The following is a 23,717-nucleotide window of genomic DNA, read 5'->3' as shown; positions in this document are numbered from 1 at the left end:
GTTAATGCTTGTAGTTTTATCAGACAATGTATGAAATGTAATTCCAGTAGACTGGAAGAGAATTTTATAAAGAAAAAAAATTTTATCCAAATTCTAATTTCCACAAATTTGTTTAAAGTTACCTCTTGCAGCCACCATCTGTCCATAGCTGAAGAGTACCTCCCCTTCTGAGATGGGCCCATCTGCAGTTTCTGTTTCTGTTCCTGTGAGAGCAAGGCTGCTTTCCTGCGTGGACTGCCCAGAACTAACTGTAGGCACAGGTGATGGAACCTGTGGTTCACAAGCAGGTGACTCAAAGGGCCTCGCTGACAACTGCCGAGGTGGTAGAACCAAGGCCTCTGGTTCCTCATCATTAGCCACTGACATTACACTAAAATGTAAGAATACACACTGTGAATACATCAAAATGAATTGAATGAAATTGATAATACTGACTAAAGTCCCAAAACAACACTGAAAAGAAATAAATTTGCAAATATTATTTCAAATGGAAGAGTACAGCATTTTACAGAAGAGCCTGAGAATCAATGTGGTTAAGCAACCTTATTAATGAATTTCTGCTCACAGCTAAGAATTATTGGTTTTTTGTTACAAAAACCCACTGAAGCAACAGAAAGAAATGAAACGCTAATAATGTCCACATGACATGTCATTGTTACTATAGTTATTACTAGCAGGTTTTACAACACCAGTTTACTAAGTACAATGGTCAGCAGGACAATGAATAAGAACTGATAAATTCTGGGAAAGGGCCTAATTTCACATTTCTCCCCAAAATACAAATCAAACAATTCTAAAAAAGAATCCTGGCTTACCACAATGCCTCCTGACACATACATTAAGCACTTCCCTCTGCTTACTTTCTTAGGATATGTGTAGAAAGGATATACATATTTATTTATTGAGCAATTAGAAAACCATGCAGACTGTTAAACTCACACAGCTCTGGGATGGAATGGTTCTTCATTTAAGGGACTGGGTTTCTCCTCTTCCAGAGGGAGTTCTGCATCATCCCATGGGTTTGGAAGCTTTGGACTTTCCATTTTTGCAGCATCAGAGATCCCTTCTGAGGCAGGAGGTGTAGTTATTCGAGGGGGTGTACTGACAGGGGTAACCACAGGTGTGCCAACACGGCTAGTGGAAGCTGGATTCTCAAATTCTGCATCTGTGAAGCCAAATTTCAGATTAGAAAGTAAAGCAAGAAGTAACTCTCAGGAACAGAGCTTGACAGTTCCACTAAGCACTTAAACATCTTGCTAAAACTTTTTTGATAGTTATGGAGATGAGACTAGATTAAAACTAGACTCTTTACAGTACAATGTTAGCATTTGAAGGAGCTGGAAACACCTCAACTCTTTACTGCCTGCAATAAGGGAGTCTGCCCTGCACTTTAAAAACCAAGCTGCTTTACTTGGGAAGTACAATTTTGGCTTAGTTAACATTGGGAACATAGGAAGCAGCAGAAGACTTATTTTTCTGATGTGAAAAAGTATGTCGGGGTGGAATCATACAGACGGTAGCAATGTGCATTAAGTTTGATAATAGAACTGTTATCAAACAGATGTTTGCTTTTTATACAAATTAGCTCATAATTTTTAATACCACATGAGTCCCCACTTGAATCATAGCCTCAAGAGTATTTATCCTGAGAGAGACTGAGAGAGAACATGTCTTTGAAGAAGAAAATTAAAGGCAGTAGATTAAAGCATATTTGCCCTTTCTCAAGTTCAATTATTATTTTCACTACCTGTTTCTTTCATTTTTTCTGGTTCATGAACATTGCCACTCATTTCTGTAACAGATGGAGAAGACTCTGGAGTTTTGACCGGAGGCAGTTCTTTTTCTGAAGGTGGTGTTTGAGGTGGTGTGGCCTGGGGTGTTGGCAATGGAGTAGGCACAAGAGATTCCTGAGGGAATCATAACCATAGTTATTACCTCAGTGCAAACCTCGCATCTTCCAAGTATACCCATAGATAGTGAAGGGAAAGCGGGCCGGGGGGGGGGGGGGGGGGGGGGAAGATAAGGGGAGAGAGAGAGAGAGAGAGAGAGAGAGAGAGAGAGAGAGAGAGAGAGAGAGAGAGAGAAAGAGAAATAGGCAAGGTATCACAAAAAAAGAACAATTGTTACTTAGATGCATGCTTCATGGCTGTAAAGCCTCTATCTAAATATAAAATTGCTAAATAGATTGCCTTGGACAAAATAAGTTAAAAAAAACAGTAAATAAGTATGGATTTTAGTAAAGCTTTTGATACTTTATTAAATAAATGCCTCATTTAATAAAGCATTTTAATGCTAAATAAGAAAATATTTCCTGATGTGGACAAAATGGAGTCAGTGTAGTATTTATAACAGAACCAGCTAAAAGAGAAGATTATGAACAAGGCAATAGCCAGGACAGTGAAGCACTAAAACCGGCATGAAAATAGTCACTATGCTCTTGAGCAAAAAACAGTGATGACTATCTATCTGACAATAAAATACGATGGTTCTCATTCAGCCTACTATATGGGAATAGGATGGACTAAACAGCCTCTTAAGAATTTTTCCAGCCTGTTTTCTGACATTCCATAAAGAAAACAAGATAAATGCTACAGGAACGCTTCCCAGCTAGTTTCTCAGAATGAGTCAGCCTGTTGATTTTTATTAACGACCCATGTAGGAAGTGGAACACGCTAACCCAATTAGCAGTTCACACACAACTGCGTGACTGACTCCACAGCCAAGACCAATCTAAACTTGCAAATACAAAAGTAGGGCCCAACAGGAAGAGCTGAGGATTGGTACGCATACAGATGCCTGCTTTATTTTACCTAGTCAAACAAAGGCTAAGAAGGACACAACTAATCTCAACAAGTACACAAAGGAATAAACACAACAGAGAGAAAACAACCATTGCAGCTCAAGGACAATGAAAGTACAGGAAAAGGAAGGCTTAAAAGGGCTATGAATAAATTTAGAATGGTAATTAGAAGAGGGTTTCTTAGTATTACAAGAACAAGCTCTGAAGAACAGCCCTCCTTAGCATCGCATCCCCCTTAATGTGTAATGGAGTGGGGAAGAGCCTTTAGACACAGGATGGCTGTACGAAGTCTACACCAGTAAAACACCTCTGTTTGCCTGCAGGATAATCTCATTTACAGCTGGCAGTAGGTGGTATTTCAGTGTATGTGCACTGTAGTGGATTAGAATAATTGCTCTCACTTTCACTAGACCTTTAAATAGCTAGATTTCTAAGCACAGCCTTCTACACATTTGTCTCAAAGACATTATACAACACAGAACACTGGATTGTAGCAGTCATGTTGTTATCAGAATAAGAGATAGCTGTCAATTGATTACAAAAGTGAGCAGAGAAAATTATTCTGTCTTACAGCAAGCTCTAATCATTTAAGCATTTGCTGAAAACCACTGATTCAAAAACAGAAAGAATTACTATTTATCTTTACAAATATTAAAGGATGTCTGCCAACCTGTAGGGCCAAAAATAATACTGTTCTCAAACAAAACTCTTTATTTTTCACTCTTGCAACTTTGCAAGAAAATAGCATAGCTATACTTTGTTGAAATAACATAGTTGTCTTTTGACAACATGAAATCCATTACTAAGTCTTTTTCTTAGAAATCAGTTTTGTGCTCAACCTTAAAAATAAGTTTAAAAAGAAGCATGTTAAAGGGAATACAAAGGAATTCACATTTTCTGAGTGAAATAAGTTTAATCTTGTTGCCTGCAAAGGTATAATAATGAATAAGCAAAAATGCAGATTGGGTCCATTCAGTTTTCCGCTCTTTCTCTGACATTTTTGTACTGCACATATTTGAACTGCCATGCTATCAGGGACTTATCCCTTAGAACTTCAGCAGGAAATCTTACATAAAACAGACTCTTACCAGCTTAATCGTTGTACTTGGAACAACATTTGTAGCGGGAACAGCTTTCTCAGCCTGCCTGTTACCCAGCATGGTGGCAATTGTCTCGCTGAGAGCTTCATTCACAAACTGACTAATCATTTCTGAGTTCACTGGCACACCAGCATTGATAAAGAGTTGAAATCCTCCACCACCTGCAACTTCGACTGTAAATGAAGAAACACAAAGCTCACATCCAGGTCTCACTTCCTAAAACATAGGCATTTTACTGCAGCACCACATTTTGTCTTTTACAGATACAGAAGCTACAGTAGAGAAGCTATTCAGGACCATAAAAAAAGCCAGTGACAGGTAGTGACATCGTACGAGAAATGCATTTGGCTCCTTTGCTCTCATACTTTTATGAGAGGTAATTTCTGACAAATCTATTAACAAAAGATAGGCAAACAAATGTTATAGGTGTAGCAAAATAACACATTCAGCCAAAATCTGATTTACATAGCCAACGAACAGAAGTTGGTTTGCCACAGTGGTGTATTTTGTGTACACCTTTTCTTTTTTAGATAATTTATTTTAATGGCCTTTTTAATATGTGCTCTTCCTCAACATAAATTAAAGCATGTATTTTTGTGCATAACAGTTTCACTGGTTCCACATTATCTATAGTTAGGCTCAGGCAACAGCTACCGATGCAATTTTTTAAAATTAGACTAAATTTGAAATAATTCATCCACCACCTTGAGGGGGGAAAGCAAACAATAACTCCTACTTACCAATATCGGAGGTTACAGGCTCACTGTCTTCACTTTCTGATGTGCTCACATGAGGCACTATTTCCTTCTGAACTGGGTACGTCCCACTGATAATTTTTGCCATTATCTCTTGTTCCACCCTAGCAAAATAAAACTTTTATACCTATCAGCAAGCACCAACACACCTAAATGTATATAACAGAGCATTCTTGACACAAAGGAAAAAAACAGGTAAAATTAAATGGAAGCTCAAGGAAAGGTGAAAAGGGAGGGAAGGGGTAAAGAAGAAAGGGAAGTTTATTCTAATGGATTCATTCCTTCTCCCATATTTATACTCCTTCTATTTCATAACTGTCACTCACACTGCAACTCACCAATGTATTAACCTGTTTTCTATAGTTTCTCTCCTTTGAATCAGTTCATCCAAAACATCAGAAGATTGCTGAGGAGCAGAAGCCACTGGAGGAAACAAAGGACCATTGTATTTTGGAGAAGCAACTTTAAATTGTCCATTAAGCTCCAGAAGAGGCTCAAAGAATTCTGGAATTTCATCTCTCTCCTCTTCCTGATCCTAATAAATAAAAAGTAAATTTAATTATGGTACATTTTTGTAAGACAATGTCATTGAGGCAACCTTTAGATTTTTTTCCTTGGGAAACAGTTATGGATGTGTCTGAGCACACAAACCACACTCTCCCTTCTTGTTATGTTGTAGTTAATAAACACTGTTCTAAACCTAGCAAATCATAAATCTGTAGAGGTATAAGAGTATAGGAACTGCTAAGTGAAACATGATTTGGCTTAAGTTTCCTGCCTGTACTGCACAGGGCAGGGAGCCAATGGTAATTCTAATACTTGAGAAATTTACTTGTGACATAATTGAGATTTCTTGAAATACATATCTCAGAAACGTGCCTTTCTTAAAAAAGAGAAAACTTAAGAATCTTACTGTACGCATTTATTAGGGAGGAAGGTTAGAAATAAAACTTCTGTTTTAAAAAGTCTTTACTCTGAAAAGACATATTCCCAAAAGTTAATCAGCATGCAGTCAAAGTCAGTCAAACTCTAATAAATATATCATCATTGAAGCTGAGACATTAATAATCTACATGTGTATGTTAACTCTTTCACTAACTTCAGTTCCTGAAAAGGTAGAAGGAATTTCTTGGCAATCAATTCACAAGATCCCCAGAGACTCTTTGAATCTAACCTTAATGTGCTATTCCGGAAAGTTATGAAAGTTATTCTGTGTGCACTAACAATGTTTGACTGTTTCCAAAGATGTCATCTTCCTCCCCTTTTCCTCCTGAGTGCATACCCAGCATCAAGTCCCAAAAAGCACAGTCCCCAACCCATCATATCATGCTACAACACTTTAGAAACCTCTCCTAGTGGATAAGAACCTGTATCCTTCATTCAAAAATTAAACTTAAACATTTCTAATAGTAATATAATTCTATAAGAAGAAAATTAGGCATGTCAAAAAGAGTTGAAGAAATGAGCTCTAAATTACCAGTGAGAACATGTGATGTTGCATAAAAAAAGCTCATTGTGAATCTACATTTACTGAGGTCGATTTCCTACAGGTTGGTAGGAGAAAGTCTTCTTTTTCTATATATAAATTAAATTCACTTTTAACTGATAAAATAAAAACCTTAAATATTTCTTATACATAAAAGAACAAATCACTAAAAATGGAAAGAAAAGAGAGAAAAACAAAAGAGACAGTAAGAGCTGCCTCAGTCCTTCCCCAGCCCACTGTTAATGCTTCTCTTCCACCTTAATATATGCTAAAGCTGGAAGAAGTCAGACAGCTCCGTGACGGGTAGTACAGTGAATAGCTATTTCTGTTGGCGGAGGAAGGGTAATCTTCCTGGATCTTTAAATAGTAATAATTTTCCAAAGAAAAGCTGTAACTTACAAAGCAGGCAAAACAGAATATGCATACTTGGGCAACAAAGATCACTGAACTATTCTGTGCATTCATTCAGATATCAGACAGTAAAGTTATACTCAAAATGTCACTGGATGACTTGCGAACTGATACGCAATTCATTCTGTTAGGATATACGCATTCATAATCATAATTCACTCTGACAGCAAACGTAAAGACGCCTTTGTCCACTGTTTCATTATGCAATTTCGTCTGACTGCATTACTCCATAAATTTTCTTTGATGTCTCCTATTTAATATAATCTTTTCTGAAAGTATGTAAAATACAAACATCTGGATTAAATAAACCAAGTACATACAATAAATTTTGCATGTAATTAGTAACTTCTGCAAACTTTCCTGCATTTCTAGATTACGCGCATAAAATATTTTACACTTATAGTGCACAAATCTAAGAAATACCTAAAAATTACAGTCATTTGGGGGTGATATATTACCTCAGATGAAAATTAAAAAAAGAATATAATACTATTTAATTATACAGCTTGAACTTGCACATATATCACCTTGCAGCCAGTCCTGAATAATCTGCACTCAATTCTGCATTTTACCTCCTCAGAGACCTTTGAAAATATCTATCACGACTCTCAATCAAAATAATGCATATATTAGAAAGTCTTTCAGATATGGTTGGAATATTAATCATTGTACTTTTAAAAGCATCAAGGTGAAATTCTATTCATTTCCCCAAATTACATGCAAATAATTAAAATGTATTTGAAGTGATTAGGTGGTACAAATTAATTTTGTTCCATTACTGAACATGCATATGTACAGTCTTTCATTAAAGCTATCCAAAACTCAGACATAAATTTCTTTTTGACAAAGATTTCTAAAGCAACTTTCACAAGCAAAATCTGGCTGTATTACAGATGCTACCTGTGATCTTTTGTCTGAAGAGCTACACATGTGAAAAAATCACAATCACAGTGCCCCAAAGAGCATTTATGAGAAAGCTGTCTGGAGGAAGATACGTTTACTCTGATCTCTGCAGGTTATATATATATATAGGGTAGTATTTAATAACATGTAAGTGCACAGTTGTTTCAAAATGGAAGCTGAAATTCTGAGAAATAAGTCTCTATTTTGCAAATGGGACATGTTTACAAAGTAATAGTAGTAGAGAGGACAAAAAGGCTCTCTAATCTTACAGTAAAGCCTGCAAGTTTGTTAAAGGTATTGCAGGATGTGGATGCTCATGAGAGATGGAGACTAGACTCAGTAGACCTGAAAGTCCATTCTGAGCTCATGTTAACTGAGCAAGTTGCTCGCTCTGGAATAACACAGGGTCCATGAGAGGCCTGGCATTAGGGGGTCTCTTCCGTGCAGAAAGACTGAAAAAAAATCATGTATGTACACCCGTTAATCAAAAATAAACAAGTGTGTAAATTAAAGCTAGTAATACCCTTCCACTTTGTTCCATGCGTGAATCCTTCCATTCTGAAATAAGAGCACCTAATTCAACTGTTTTGGAACAAGGAAAACTAGATCTTTAAACATTATATTATACAGCAAGGCTGCAGTGGGAGAACAACATGCATCACCTCTTCCTACAAAGGGGCTTAGATTTTAAAAGTTGGAACATGTTGCATTAGTCTACAGGAACTGCTAAATCAAATTAGTATTACATTACGCGATAAAAGGTTTCCCTCCACAAACACAAAGGAGCATAGAGGAACAAGGACAGGCGGGGGAACCCAAACAACCTCATCAGAGACGCGAACACCCTGCTGACCAGGACTATCACAGGGGAGCGATCAGTCCCATTGCCCCGGTGCGCAACCCGTCAAGATGAGCAAATGGAAACGCTCTCCAGGCTGACTGGGGTTACCCCATTATTACGGCATGAAGCAAAGAGCATTTGGGGGTTGTACAAAACTTATTATGGCATGCTTATGGGAGGAACCAAAGGTGGGAAAAGGCAGGGATCAAGGTGGCTTGGGAAGGAACAAAGCATGGGAAAATTGAGGGATAAGGAGATGAAATAATTGTTGTTGCTTGTAAACAAGCAGCTAATCAGTACATGTCTGACCATGCTATGTGCCTGATTGGTGCAGTTATTAAACTCCATTTCTTACTATTTTCCTAACTAGGGATCTCTATCCTGTGTGCACGCATGTGTAAGGAGATCAAAGTGCCAACAGCTGGAGTCAGGCCACAAGTCACATGGGCCCACATTTCTGTGCTGTCAGCAATGGGAGCCAGAGGGTACATATGTCGGTATATGCTTGCTAGTGAATATCAAGCCGGAAGAGCAAGCAGGTAGGATATATAGCTTGGGAGCCAGGTATCAGAGTGACCCTAAGTCTAGGCTGGGTATGTGTGTGTCTCCAAAAATGAGACAGCTGGAAAAGTTGGCTACCAGAGGAACCAGAAGGTCCGGGCCAACTGCTGGAGAGACCACAAGGTCTGGGGGTTGACTGAAAGACTTGTTGGCACGTGTGTGTGTGCTGTCTCTGGACAACTGGCGACAGAGGACCCAAGGGCCAGCTACGGGGCAAAATGAGTATCTAGGGCCAGTTACTGGAGGGATCCTGGAGGGTACAGTCTGTACCAAATATATACATATATATACAAACACACGGCGGGGGGTATATTTCCCACCAACAGACCTTCATCCTGAACTGCCGCAGAGGAGAAGACGACAAGGCCATCAGTGCTGTTTGCGTGAGCACTAAGTGTTTCTCTCTGTGTTGATCTGTGCAGTCAGCCATGTGTATATATATGTCTATGCGTATTGCTTACATGCGGTTGTGTCTGTGCATGCTCAGCCTCGCTACTGGCTGGACCTGAGAACGGGGAGCTGTGACAGCCTCCCCTCTGTTGGGCTATGGGATTTGGCAACCCCTATCAATTCGTATTTCAGCTTTCAAAGTAACTCTTGAATATGCATCTTCTTGAATGAAAGGTAAAGCAAATCCTAGAAAAAGAAAATGCCCGGGCCAAGGTCCTGAAGCCTTTTTGCAATTTCCAGTAAGAAAGGAAAAAAATCACTACACACAAATACTTCTTCTATTCAGCTCTAACAGAATTAACTTTTCATGGAAAATAGGAGTGGTGAGGGGAGAAACAATAAGCTATTTTCCCATATAACATTTTATGATGCATCTGAAGCAAAGCTATTGTTATAAAAGAGGCTTCCTTTTGATGTCTTAAATACTCTTGCCACTCCAGAGGTTGATTTTATGCTTCCACATTGTGTTTGTCTTGCACATTTTTAAGAACATTGTCTACATGGTCATAGGCCAAACATGTGTTTCACTTGGAACACTTTTTTGATATTGTGGTTAAAACATATCTCATTGCCAAAAATAAAAGATAAAAGCAATCCAGGAGAAAAATGGAAAAAAAAAGAAAAAAAAGAAAAAAAAAAAAAGAGATGAATAACTCTTACTCACATATAAGAAAAATTTAATGTTGTGGGATATTTTTCTGTTATTTCATAAACTGATTTCTTAAATAGTTTTCCAGTTTATTTTTATAAAAATAAAGTTTTTGTGCAAATAGAAGAAAGTTGTCCAAATAGATTTAACTCCTTCCCTCCAGTAACATATGGTAATTTTGAAACTACAAATAAATAAACCATTGCCCCCACTTCTGATATGCAAGCCTCATCTTTAGGATTGTTTTAACTGACTGCTAATGCCACATGATGAATTCATTTTTTAAATAAATCTGTTATAATGACCTGTAAGCTATGGAGTCAGTATTTAGTGTATGCTCTAATTCTAGGACCAGCAGCACACAGAACTGGTAAACAGAATAAATACTTAGGTAGATTTTGAATAGCATACAGCAAGTCCAGCTCACAGCTAGGAACCTTGAGACTGAAGAGCTGTAAGAGAGATGTGAGTGAATGACAGCATCTTCAAGCTCCTGGTATTTATTGAGTTCTAAATGCAGCAGGATCCAGAAGCTGCTACCTTCCACAAAGGCAAGATACTACATAATGGCAGGGTAGCAGCACCTTGCTTCCTTCAGAGGCAGCTTTTCCCAGCTGCCATTGAGTTTCTGCTTGTGCTCTTAACCCCATAATCCGGAGAAGTAAAATACAGCTCAGCCACCTTGAAAGTTTATCAGGCCCTGCTCTGATTGAAGAGGTCCACAAAGGACTTGCTACCTAAAAAATTAAGCTGTAAAAGAGTACTTTCAATAAACCCACATCTCCATAATCAAAAACTTCGGGGTTGTTAAACTTTAAAAATCTATCTGAATCCACATAAACAGACATACTAACAAGAGAAAAGATCCAGCAAAACCAAATTCAGTCCGCTCTTAATGAGATACATCAGATAAGTAATATGCATATACTGCTTGTCTTTTTCTAGTTACACTCTTTTTGACCAAATTGAGATATTATACCAAAGCATTTTAGGACCTCAAAAACGCATACACGTTGTTCCATGCTTATATTTTCTAAAAAGGAATCCTCAGAAAATGCTTTCATATTTTAAAATACAGGTTTGCTTAAAATCTGTAAGAGCATTTTATATTTCTTTCAGAGCTCAAATTGTGAAATCTCTAAGTGCTATAGTCATCACTGATTTTAAAGGGCTGCTTTTATTTCTAAGCAAGTCTGACACATCCAAATAAAAGTTAATTTTAATTTTTGATTGTAATTCCCCAAAGATACTTTACTCATTAACACATAGTGACTCATTACGTTTTTCACAGTGCTGTGAACACTTCAGTATTGTTCACAATGTGTATTTTTAAAGTTGGTAGCAAAGCAAATTAATTTTCTACATTGTTTTTTCAGTTATGACAGAATAATAGAAAACGAATATGAAACATTTCAGAGAAAAGGATATTTTTTCAGTATTTACCCGCATGACATCAGTAACGTCAATGAAATTAGTTCCCGGATACTTTATGTCTTCTTCCTCATTATGTACATCTTCTGGAGTCTTATAAAGACAGATTGAAATTGTTAGGTATCTCATATGGGGGAAGGGGGAACAAGAAACAAAACATGCATTAACAGAAAAACTTCATGCCCAGAATACAATTGCAATCCAGGGAAAATGCTTTATGTATCTTAAAAGTTAGGAGGAATTTCTTTGCATAGCATAAACAGAGTTTATCAGAAGTGTTGCTTATATACGGACAACTACTTTCACTGAATCTAACAGAACATCTCACCACCAAAAGTTCTAGGGCAATGCCTATAACCCTTATTAAAATAAAAATTAGTATGACAAAACATTGTCAAAGGTAGCACCCAAGAGCTTAGAAGTATCTTAAGCCATTTACTTGTGTTTAAATTTTACAGCATTATTTAACAGCTCACTGTTTTAGTACAGTCTCTATCTTATTCAGTGAACATGTTGACTATGGGCCTCCAAAAGGCCTAACTCATTAAGTCAGAAAGGCAGCTGACATACAGTGAAAGCCAAAAGTATACTAACAATACAAATATAATGAAAATATAATCATTCTATCACTGTGTCTTACTCAATTCTCACTGTTCAGTCTGTGCAGTGTATGAGACAGAAGTCCAGTGCACCAAACAATATGCCACCCTCTAAACATGTGCCCTAGTTTACAACCTTATCATTCAGCAGGCAGCATTCAGTATTTCTGTTCAACCAAAACCTTCATTACCACCTAGACTAGGTTAAAAATGCTATTGAAAAGTTATACGGGAAGAGCATAGAGGGGACGAGCCAGCTCTGTAGCCAAGTCACTTCATATCATTTACCCTCATGCAACAGGCTACACATACATGCCACCAACCACTCAAACATAGACAAGGAACAGACAGAGGAATGAAGAACATCTTCAGTCTTCATGCCAACACCCTAAAGCTGATATAAGACAAAACATGACATGGGCCAATAAAGGATTACAATTCTCGACAAGACAGAGAAATACTGTTTTTCCTAGGGTTTTGCTACAGTGCTTATTCAGTCTTGGAAATAGTGCCTTGCTGCAAATTTTCATCTGTTTAAACAAATACCTCATATTACAAATTCTTCAATATAACTATTCCACTTTTTTTCTGGAACCAAATAGGGATAACTTTGCAGTAATTCAACATAATTTACACATATTTTCTTATTTTTAACAGACTTCAATTCATTTAGACCAATCAATACCTGTATTACAGCATTGACAGGAGGAAGTGCTGTTTCTGAGCCTGGAAGTTCGTGGTTTATGCTCACACTGCCACTTGAAATACTGTCAATATCTACATTTGGTAACACCTAAGACAAAAGAAAAAAAAAAAAAGCACCAATCTGAAAAATCTGTTTCAGTTCAGCTGCTATCACTGAACTTTCTATATTCTCTTTTTTTACTTGCTGTGGAGTCATTAAACTCTTCAGAGAGGATCCCCTTTTCTCATACCTGCATCTGATAATAACTTGATTCTCAAAACAGAATACCATAATATTCAAAAAGTAACCACCAAGAAATATTCTCCTCTTTTCTGCTGGAGCCTGACTTCTCCTGCTAACCACTCAGGTTAACATCTTGATTTTTAACTATAATAGGCTGCTAACCCTTGGCACTTTGTCTTGCGTGTAAATATACCCATAGCTATTTATAGAATAGATGCACTAATTCTATTCATGTGAATTAGTCAGACTGTGTGTCTGACTTGCATTTACATTATGTTTGTCTATAAGCCACTATGTAGATTGGTTACTGTCTATTTTGTCATACATCTGGTATGGTAAAATAAAGGGATGACTGCTGTACAATACAGCTTGTAACCTAGGCATGTCCATTATAACGTGAAAACATTTTTTTTGAAGAATAGTTGCATAATGCATGAAGTTTTAAATACTAGTTTAAGTCTTTGGAAAAAAAAGTCACCTTAAACAATCAAGAATTAACTGGGTGAAATAATACAAAGAGGTATGTGGGTGAAATACAGTGATGAAGCAAGAGAATGAACTACATACTCTGTTTCTATTTAACCGTGAGTTCCGTGAATGATTTATATCTAAAAGGTGTATGTAAGAGTGTGAATATTCTCAACAATTTGAATTCAAAATACTGAACAAGTAAAGAAACATTTACTTCCTTGACAATAGACTTATGTAATAAAAACTAGATAAGGACTTCAATGGTTGATTAATCAGGAGTGAAATTCTTGGGATTAATACCATACTTGAAACAAAAATCTTAAAAGCCAAAGCACTCAGCCAAGAAAAATGATATTAATACTTTTTTTTTAATTTCAAGTTTGTTCTGGCTTGAAAATCTCCTTTAAAAACAAGAAAGTGTGGGATAATACACGATACATGACTATTTCACAAATAACTTGCATAGCTGACTTGCAGGAAAAAAAGTTATTCTATTTTGGTTAAATAATAAAAAAATTGTTAAAATATGAACAAAAATATCAGCAAAGCACAATAATTTTTTGGTCACTCCATGCCATATCTTCCAATGATTACAGAAAAGCATCTATAACATCAAAGTAAGTTGCTGATGGATGTGACTATGTCTGTAGTTAGCATTTATATATAAATAAAAAAGTCAGCACTCTTGATACCTACTTGTACCGACAGTTGAGGCGGATCCTTTTTCTCTGATCTCATCTCTATTACAGCTATGTTTGGTTTTTTTGTCTGAATTGTTGGCTTTGGTGGCACTGGAGGAAGAGAGGTTGTAACTGTAACAGGGTGTGGTTTGCCTATAACTACTCCAGCAGGCTGCAGTGAGACATCACTGATTTGCGTTTGACCTAAGGAAAGTTTTTAAATAAATAAATAAATACATAAATCTTGAAAACAAGTCAGTAAAATAAGAAATTAATTAAAATACAATTCTGGGTGACTAGATTTCACATAGGACAGACTGAGCTCTCTTGCACAATTATAGAGCAAATCAAAAAAGTCCTCTATTACCTATTATGCTAAAGCCTAGTATTTTGCCAGGTAGATCTAAGCTTTTCCCAACAGCAATTTGAAGCACTGACATTCTTCAAATTCTGAATCAGTTCTGAAGCAGTTTATTTGACTACAGTGACACCTACTGCTGAAAACAAGAATAACTACATTATCTTTCCTGCTTAAAAATTATACCATGCTTCTCCTCCCTCACACTTTCTTAGCTACACTCAAAATATTACGTTTAACACAGCATCCCTCAGATTTTAATTTGAGACTCACTATCCTGTATTTTCTTTAGATTATTTATTTTAATTATTTATTTTATTTTAATTATTTTTTTAGATGCTGATGTAATACTAAACTTTCCCTAAACAAGGCCAATATATAGGCTCTACAGAAGGTCCAAAAATACAGATGCAATAACTATAAAGTAGTTTGTTTGGCACAATGCTGCTCCAGCTGAAGTTATTGGAAATGCTGAATCCAAGGGTCAATGATTCAGTTTCTGTTTATACGGGTACCAAACATAAAGCCAGAACAAGAACATAGGAACGGAAAGCATACCAAGGAAAGTATGTACAGCTATACAAATACTGCTCTGCCAGAGAGTAGTCAAACATGCAGCATGAGAAGGAGTAGAACCAGAGGATTTTAAACTGTTCTCTCATGTATTAACCTATATAGATCCCATCTACAGGTTATTTGCTCCTACCTAGTGGAACAGCCATAGGAATTAGGTGACCTTCAAGTGGACCGCAGTCAGCAGGCACATCTTTACTTGGACTGAAGAGATACTGCTTTTCTTGGGTAGGTGCAGGTAAAGGATGCTGTTTCTTAGGGCTGGTTACTACCTTCTGTGTGAGAGAACATGTCTGCGTTCTTGCTGACTTTACCTTTGTACCTTAAACAAAAGCCAGATAAATCACACATCATCAATGCATGTACGAACACAGTAATATCATCACTAAATAAGCTGTCTGACTGAAAGTTATGAATTTCTGCTGTGGGATGGAGGAAGTGGGGGAGGCAGACAGGGAGGGAGGAATCCAAGAGCGGTAAGTTGTATATCTTAGTAGTGACTGCAGTGAAGACGTTAAAATTACAATTTTTTTGTGTATTAGAATCTAACAAATAAGCACACAGATAAGCATATAGAAATGTGAAGAAAAGGGCAAAGGGATGGTAACAGGCTGGCATGAAACGTGCAGTTGAGCAGTTAAGAAAAATCCACGCCAAATTCATAACCATCCAGTCATATATATTTTGGGAAGTGAATGACTGAGACGAAGGGACGTAATGGAACAGGCAGGAAAATAAGGGGTTTTTCACCTCCATATCAAATGCAGAACCTAGTTCAGTACCAAATTAAAACCACACTAGTAATGAACTCAGAACTGCTACAGCCAGTTAGCTGTTGAACCAGCAACAGTATGTCAGTCAAAACAGCTTTCCTTCACAGTACATGCTCATGTCATAAAATTTCTTCATTCTCTTTTTGCACAATGTTTGAAACCAAGCAATCAATAAAGGTAAATGAAAACAACTGCAGAAACGAATAGGTTATCCTATTGGTATTTATGAGAGAAAAGGAGGGGAAAAAATTACAAGGGACTATGTATTCAGTACTGCAGGAAAAACTTCTATATAAAGATCATTTAGTTTAATAATCTTAGTTCTCCTTCCATTCAAATTACACGCACAACTTAATACAGGTTCACAGAGTTTGAAAACGAACAACAAGCAGTTCATAGGTTGTAAGCTTGTAAAATCAGACGGAAACCACCAAGATTACCAAGCATGGCCTTTTACATCACACGGGCCACCTGAAACCCCCAATTAATGCTTAAACTACAGCATAGCTCTTAGAATATCATGCAAGCCTTTAAAAAACAAAACAAAAACAATAAAAAAAACAGGCAGACGTGGAGAATATAGCCAAGCTTTAATCTACTGTTCATACAATTAACTGCCTTAACTTTAAAAATATGAAATAAATATGAAAAATATGAAAATAAAGCTGTGATTAATACCCATATACCTTGACTTGCAACATCAAGGAAGCACTGATTTTTTTTTTAGTCTAATTTTGAAAATGCATTCTCAAAGAGCCACCCAAAAGTAATCTGTATGTAACAATGCCTTTTCTGCCTAAAGCAGAGAAGAACATTTATTTTGATGTTGCATATCTTGCTCTACATGCATGAAAGTTCTTATTTAATCTATATTCTTTGAAAACAATAGATATTATGGGCACATTAAGCTCTGCAATTGAAACACAGGCAACGTTCTCAAAAATGTTAGATTACAGGTTATACTCATGATTTCAGGGAAATTATTCACCTTTATCTAAATGGATAAAAACTGCCTGAGAGATCCCCAAAAGAGCTGACAATTGTGAATTATCAAACAGAAGTGCTTCTACTGCTATTTTGTAGGAATTGGGAAAATGAACCTGGAAAGGATCACATGGGTAACAACTCAGTACCTTCACCACAGCTGAAAAGCGTCATCTTACTCCTCTCTTGTTTCTAATCATCACCTTTTATTTATTCATGGACAGTTAAGACATAGCAACAAACACTCATGTTAGCTCCGTTCACGTTTAATAGCCTCATAATTAATTGAAGAACCAAAGTTAATAAAATTTAGGGATAATAAAGATTGATAATGTGGCATATAACTGAGTAAGCCAATCCACTCAAGAAGTGGCATCTTAGCACACACAAATTATGGGTTATAAACCTCGACAAAGAGAAATGCAAGTCATAACTTCAATTTAAGAATGCAGGTCAGAAAGCAGTGCCTCTGAGAAAAGGCTTTAAGGTCATGTTGGATGAGCAATTCAATGAGAAATCCTAATGCAACACTGGTCAAACGGAGTAATACAATCCTCAGGCGCATCAACAGGAGAACGGTGAAATGGAGTAGGAGAAGACTTCCATATATGACAACACTACATTCAGTTCTAATTGTGCATCTCTCTAAACATTAAAACAGGTTGGACATTAAAAGCCTTTTAAATTTTGTTAAGAAAGTTACCTGGAAACTGAAGCAGCTGTGAACTGAAGCCAAACACACTATAAACTAGTTACTAAATTTAAAGCATTACGTTTTTGAATAGTAAGATATCTAGCCACAGGAAGAAGTAATTAAGGGCAGAGTTTCTGATGTCTTTAAATGATGAGTACATGCGTTTCTGCAAGGCACAGGTTAGCCAGACAACTTATTCTTTAGTCAAGGACAAATTCCTGGACTCATCAACAGAATAAAGAGATATAATTTAGTGACTGTGATTTAGAAGAGGTCGTTCTACATGATACAATAGTCCCCCCTGGCCTTGAACTTTTTTACTTACTTTGAGTAAAAGCAGAATTTGGCAAGATATCTGTAATACTGCTAAGTTGCAAAAACAAGGTTCTCGCAGTAGGAATGATTAAGTACTGTACACACAGCACTTCATTTTAACTGCTTTCCACTCCCCCTCCCTCCAAAAGCTTATTTGCACTAGGCAGAAATTGGGCATTTGATTAACCTTAGTTTTTAAAAAAACTGGTATTCTACATATATTTTTCAGTTAAAATCATGCAAGAAAACAACTTCTTTAAAGAAATGCTCTCTTGCTTACGTAAGTGTGAATAGTTGGATTTTTTTTTTCTAATTCCCTAGAAGAATTCAAGCATTAGTCACTACAGTTTATTTGCAAAGAAAACGGTTGAGAAAGTTATAAAACAACTGAAAAGAGAGTCTCCAGATGGCCACTGCAGTCTTAAAAAAACACCCTTATTCTAACGCTAATTTAAAGCTAGCTCAGTGGACTGCTCTAAAGAAAAAAGTCATTTTAGTAAGTCTGGCTTTTCTAAGCAATCAAACTCCAGGCCAACTCCTTTCAACAATTATAAAGCATTTATCACCTGGTAGATCAAGGCCAGGAAGGGGAATGTGTGGGTGCAATTCCATAATGGAAAAAAATAACCATGTCTTCTGCAAGCAAGATTTGTTTTTTTTAAGAACCTGCTGCTTTTAAATGTGCACACAACTTCATTTTAATTACACTCCTACAGTAGGTCAGCTCCGTTTTCCATTTTATTATCTATACTATCCTGCCATAACAGCATCTTTCAGAATAGCAGCCCACAAAAGCAGTTAACAATTTTGTCTTCCCAAGACCGATGCGAAACACAGAAATGCTACTCTTTCATTTTATTGACAAGATGTGGGAAAGTGTAAGACCTAAGCAACCCGACCAACTGTCATATAAGAAGAGTCAGAGACAGGAAAAGTCAGTATTTTAAGTACCGAACAAATGCCAATACGAAACAAATACTGACCTAAAGCCATTAAAATCAGAAAGCTTGGAAACAGGTTAAGTCTTCATAGGAGTGCTATTGTAGGAAGTGACACAAAAAATATCTGTCTTCTTCCTTTCTTCCCTTACATGAGAATATAAGGGTTTCTCACTTCATTTACTCTCAAGATACAGACAAAAATGTAACCTTCTGTAATTACAGTTCAACGTGAAAGAGAGAAGTGAACTTTATGATGGCTTTGCTATTGCAAACACACATGCTGCTGTACTGCTATAGCATGACTTAATGACTTGGAAGAGGATCACTTTGGGGAAAGGCTACCCAGAGTTCATCCTGTTTTCCAGCAAATAGCTTTTAAACTGTATTTGTCACATTCAGGAGTTCAGGAAGATTAAATGCAGCACGGATTCAGGACTCTATTCTCTTTCATCTACTAATCACCTCTAACAGAAAACAAGCTAAAGCATAGGATTGGCTTGTTACAGCTGCATGCAAGCTGCACTTTTAAATCTAACTGAGAGTACTGAATTAAACATGTTACCAGCAGAAAGCTGTTAGTATCAAATGACCTACTTTTTATTATGATAAGATTTGTGCACGGGAGAGGGGGAGTATGACATACTTTTCCTGACTCTTTAGAAAGTATCATTTCTGAAATGATGAAATTGGCCTCCCAGGAAAGGCTGTGACCTTCTCCAAAGGACCAGAGCCCTACAAATACAGAGGAAAAAATTGTAATTCAGGACCCAGTGAAAGCAGAGCTGCTGATTAAATATTCTTTAAAGGAACATCTGTTCTCAGTTCAAGTCTTAGAAGTCATTGTACTGTAGTCTAAACTAACTTAATTCTTACTAACACATTTTATGCAAAAAATTCTGTGCAGAATAAACTAAACTGCAGTCAGCAGTCAAAAACAGTGACGTATCACACTGGTCCTTCCAATCAGTATATTGGCATCTTCTACAAAGAACGAGATGTATTGAGAGAAAAAATCAAGAATACCACCAACACAATTAGCATGTCTCAATTTTCATTTCAATCACTGTGTATAATACTAAATTCTCTCCGTTTTAAAATAAAGTAAGTTTTGAAAGCTCTTCTGAATTTTATCCATATTTTCAGAAGAAATATGAGAATTTTGAACACTCTCTACATAGAGCACAACTGGCTCTGGAGCACAGGTGAGAACAGGACCAAGAAAAAGCATAAAGATTCGGCTACACTTAACAACACATTCTTATACTATTTTGTGGATTTACCACTGTGAACATCCATCATAAGGTCAAAAAGAATAGCCGTGCTTGTCTTCAAAGACATATATTCAGTGCCTTATACCATACATTTTGCTGGCCTAAGAACATGGTCTCATTAAGTAGTTGCCTTCATCATATTTATCTCTTACATTTTATACAGAACATGTCTATTTTGATACATGTTCTTTTTAATAAAACCACACACAAAACTTTAAATAAGACAGTTAAGATCGCATGACTAGTAAAAAGCATAAGAGCAAAAAGTGAAGAGTTAAGTCAACTAATATGTACTGTACTCTCTTTTCCATTGATGCACATCCTATTATCTTGATTGTGCCCACTACCCCATAAAGGGTAATGATCGAAGGCATTGATCATTGTCTTTTGTAATATCATCTAATTTGCTCACTCCTTCATGCAGAGAGGAGAAAAAAAACAAAAACAAAAAAGCTCTTTTTTCTTCTTCACTCCACAGCAGTCTTCTCCTCTTGGATTTTCCAGTCCTCATATGTTTGTCAGGCTCTTGCAATTTTTTTTCCACTTTCTCACAGCATGCAAAACAACTTTCAGTAAAGGCAACTGGTATCTTAACTGAACTCTTTTCCTGTAAAAGTCTGGGGAAGGAAAAAACAGTCCCCCCATGACTTCAATCATAATGAAAAATAACAAAGTGCAACCACTTCGGAAATTTATTTGAATAATCTTCATCCTTCAAAACAGGCTACATATTTAGTTAAAAGTAACAGCAGAAATGCCCTTTAAATCTCTCCATAATCCCTCACATCAGTTCTTCTATCAGATCTACTAATGATTAATCTTCATTTTTGTGTTATGAACCAGTAAGTTTTAAAAAGACAAGCAGGAAATAAAACAGATCCAATTAAAACAGACAAATCTAAAGTATGCAGTTTCAAACATTCTGTTAATGATTTGTGAAGGACTCAAAAATTACCATGAAAATTCCAAGAACTACACAAAAATTTAGAGAAAAAGCTCCTGAAACAGAGAAAAACAAGAACGCACGTTCCTCTGTAAATCCATTTCAAATACAGTCCTATACTCTTCATGCCTCCAGCATAAGCACCTAGCAAACACTGAATTGGTCTATTCTTTAAAACATTCATTTTTAAAACAGAAATAATACAGACACTGTATCTGTGAACAACAACAGTTTTCACATACAATTTCCACAAAGAAAGGTATCAGTGCATATTTTAATCATGTCTGAAAATGAATTCCCACAGTCTAAAACATCATGGCAGTGCCATATACCTATTCATGTGAAATAGCAGTATGTGTCTGTTGATACCTTTTTTGCCCCCTTTCCTTTTTCTTTCTTTGTCTTTGAGACAATTCTTTTAAAGAATTATCACTCCTGACAAGGTCAACTGATCTAAAACTAGAATAGTGTTATAAATTTACTTTAATTCAGAACACAGAAAATAATCCATTTTAATGGATTTGACTTTTTACTTTTCAATTATTTCCTTAAGGTGAGATCACATTCATTAATACAATTTTCAATGAATGGACCTATTTCACTAATGCAAACATTACTTTCTACTAACTCAAGATAAACTTTATCTATACTTACCTCTGTCAGTTTTTTTTTTAAACATTTCTAATAGGTTTGAAAACTATTACCTTCTGATTTTAATACTTTGCCTACAGCAGTAAAGAATGGAATTAAAACAGTATTTCCATCAGTTAAATAACCTTAAACTAGTACAGAGAAAAAACGTTATGCTCTGCATTTAAGCCTGACTTGTCTGCCAAAAGAAGTTACCTGCATTTAGTGAACTGAACCAATGCTTTTTGATTAATGTGTCTTTCAACATTTTCAAGTTAATAGATGTAATCTTCTCACCCTTCAATTTCAATTTTCATTTTTCAATTCACACATTAAAGGTGGGACAAGAAATATCAGGCTTCCTTAATTTTTCAGTTCCCAACAGACTGTTTAACTCTCATATGAATTAATCATTTAACTGACATGATTGGATAAACCTGACATGAAGAATACACGTCAGCAACCTTTATCAAAAGCCAGGCTAACCTTCTAGCACACTCTGCTTCCAGGTGTTTATGCTGTTACTTCCAACAATTCAGTTGTTTAACTTAAAGACTTCCGTAACAATAAATATATACCAATATGTTTATTAAATTCAGAATTAAGTATGGATTTGACAGTCTAAAGTAAGTTAGATACACTCTAAGCAGATTTGAAACCCAATTTTCTTAATTTTTAGTTTTGAAAAGAGCATCTCTTAACCCCACAGGAGTTGCTTAAGCTTTACACTGAAGAGCAGGTAAACTATAAGTAAATGTTTAAATTTACACAAGAAATTCCTAATAGAAAACTCTGGAAAAGAAAACTTTGTTCACATCAAGTATTCACTTACCTCTAATGCACTCTATCACTTTAGGTCTTTGAAGCTTAGACTTGGGAGAAGGAGAGTTGAATCTCAGATATGGTGCTTTTTTAAGTGTGCTACGATGGCCCTGGTAAATTGGTTTCCCATAAACTTGGCACAAATATTCTTCATTTTGTACCACTGCACTTCCATTCACAAGTCCCTGCCACAAGAGAAAAAATGGTTTACAGCTTTTCCGTGTGTGAAAGTTTAACATGTCATTACTTTGGACCTGCTTTTTCCAGTTTTACCTTTTGCGAAGTCTCAAGAAGAATTTAAGATTAAGAAGTTGTGCAAGGAATAGTATATATTGCATGTAGACATGCATGCATTTCAATAAACTTACTAACAGCCAGATGAAATAGCTGGTGCTGTGTAAGATGAAATTATAACATGGCAAAGAACTCTGTGTTACTATACATGTTCAGCTTAGGTTTCTACAGCACATGAAAACAAGGACATTTCTGGCAACAGGAATCCAGAAGACAGAGCTATTCCATTTTCATTTAAAATTATTACAGTTACACATACAAACAATTTTTCTATACAAACACTACAATCTAAAACATTGCAGTCATTATCAAAAGAAAAACAACTACTTTGGAACTCACATCTGCCTTTTTTCCTTTCCTTTGCAAACCTTCAGAAGGAAAAGTTCTTAATGTCTGTTTTCTCATGTTATCTTCTGCTTGCAATGGCTTAGCTGCAGATGAAGACTTCTTTGTTGAGAACGCTTGGATTTTTTCAGTTTTTGCTTTAATTTCTTTATTGGTCTTCATAGCCTTAGTGTTCTGGGTTCTCTTGATCCATGGAACCTTTTGATCATGTTTCACTTGTTCAGAATCATTTCTTGCCAATTCAGTCTGAAAATAAAACATAAATGTAATAAAAGGAGATTTTATCTTCTAGGCAATCAGAAGAGTCTGTGGATAACTTTGAAGTTCAGAGAAATGGTCTGTTTTTCATGTTAGCCAGCAACAGTGACCAAGTGACTTTCATTAAGCAATGGAAGTCTTAAAACAGAGGTAAATATTTTATTACAACAAACTATATGCTAATAATAAAAGGCAGTTTTCTCATGTTTTGAAGTTGAGAGTGAATCATGTTATCTATATTAACAATGTTAGAGTGAAAAATAAAATGCAAGAATTATGAACTCATTTTTTCCAGCCATACCTGGATTTCTAGGCTGATTGCCTTAATCCACTCATCCACTGTCTTTCTGATACGAATCTCCTCTAATACATCTCTGAAATAGAAGAAAGGGCTATTTTAGATCAGTACTACTTAAATTGCACAGATTTGTTCCCAGAAAAGAAGCAGCCT

At 36.2% G+C, this 23,717-nt stretch overlaps 1 protein-coding gene across 8 annotated transcripts in view; it reads right to left on the bottom strand.

Annotated features, from left to right (window-relative positions):
* KIAA0586 (KIAA0586 ortholog) overlaps positions 1-23,717 on the bottom strand; it is a 74,747-nt gene that overhangs the window by 36,054 nt on the left and 14,976 nt on the right. For 6 of the 8 annotated variants that reach the window (XM_064511893.1, XM_064511898.1, XM_064511895.1 and 3 more), the window contains 13 exons: positions 23,568-23,640; positions 23,003-23,254; positions 22,380-22,554; positions 15,130-15,318; positions 14,082-14,269; positions 12,672-12,779; positions 11,400-11,480; positions 4,994-5,190; positions 4,641-4,759; positions 3,889-4,073; positions 1,748-1,907; positions 940-1,165; positions 123-370 (listed from right to left, as the gene is read on the bottom strand). In XM_064511893.1, coding sequence (XP_064367963.1) covers positions 123-370; positions 940-1,165; positions 1,748-1,907; positions 3,889-4,073; positions 4,641-4,759; positions 4,994-5,190; positions 11,400-11,480; positions 12,672-12,779; positions 14,082-14,269; positions 15,130-15,318; positions 22,380-22,554; positions 23,003-23,254; positions 23,568-23,640 — 2,201 coding nt within the window. The remainder of the gene's footprint in view (positions 1-122; positions 371-939; positions 1,166-1,747; positions 1,908-3,888; positions 4,074-4,640; positions 4,760-4,993; positions 5,191-11,399; positions 11,481-12,671; positions 12,780-14,081; positions 14,270-15,129; positions 15,319-22,379; positions 22,555-23,002; positions 23,255-23,567; positions 23,641-23,717) is intronic. The other 2 variants (XM_064511896.1, XM_064511900.1) reach the window with 1 other exon arrangement.

The sequence above is a fragment of the Dromaius novaehollandiae genome, chromosome 5 (assembly GCF_036370855.1).
Source record: "Dromaius novaehollandiae isolate bDroNov1 chromosome 5, bDroNov1.hap1, whole genome shotgun sequence".
NCBI lineage: Eukaryota > Metazoa > Chordata > Aves > Casuariiformes > Dromaiidae > Dromaius > Dromaius novaehollandiae.
The sequence above is the reverse complement of the archived record's forward strand: the minus strand, read 5'-3'. Positions and strand labels throughout refer to the sequence as shown.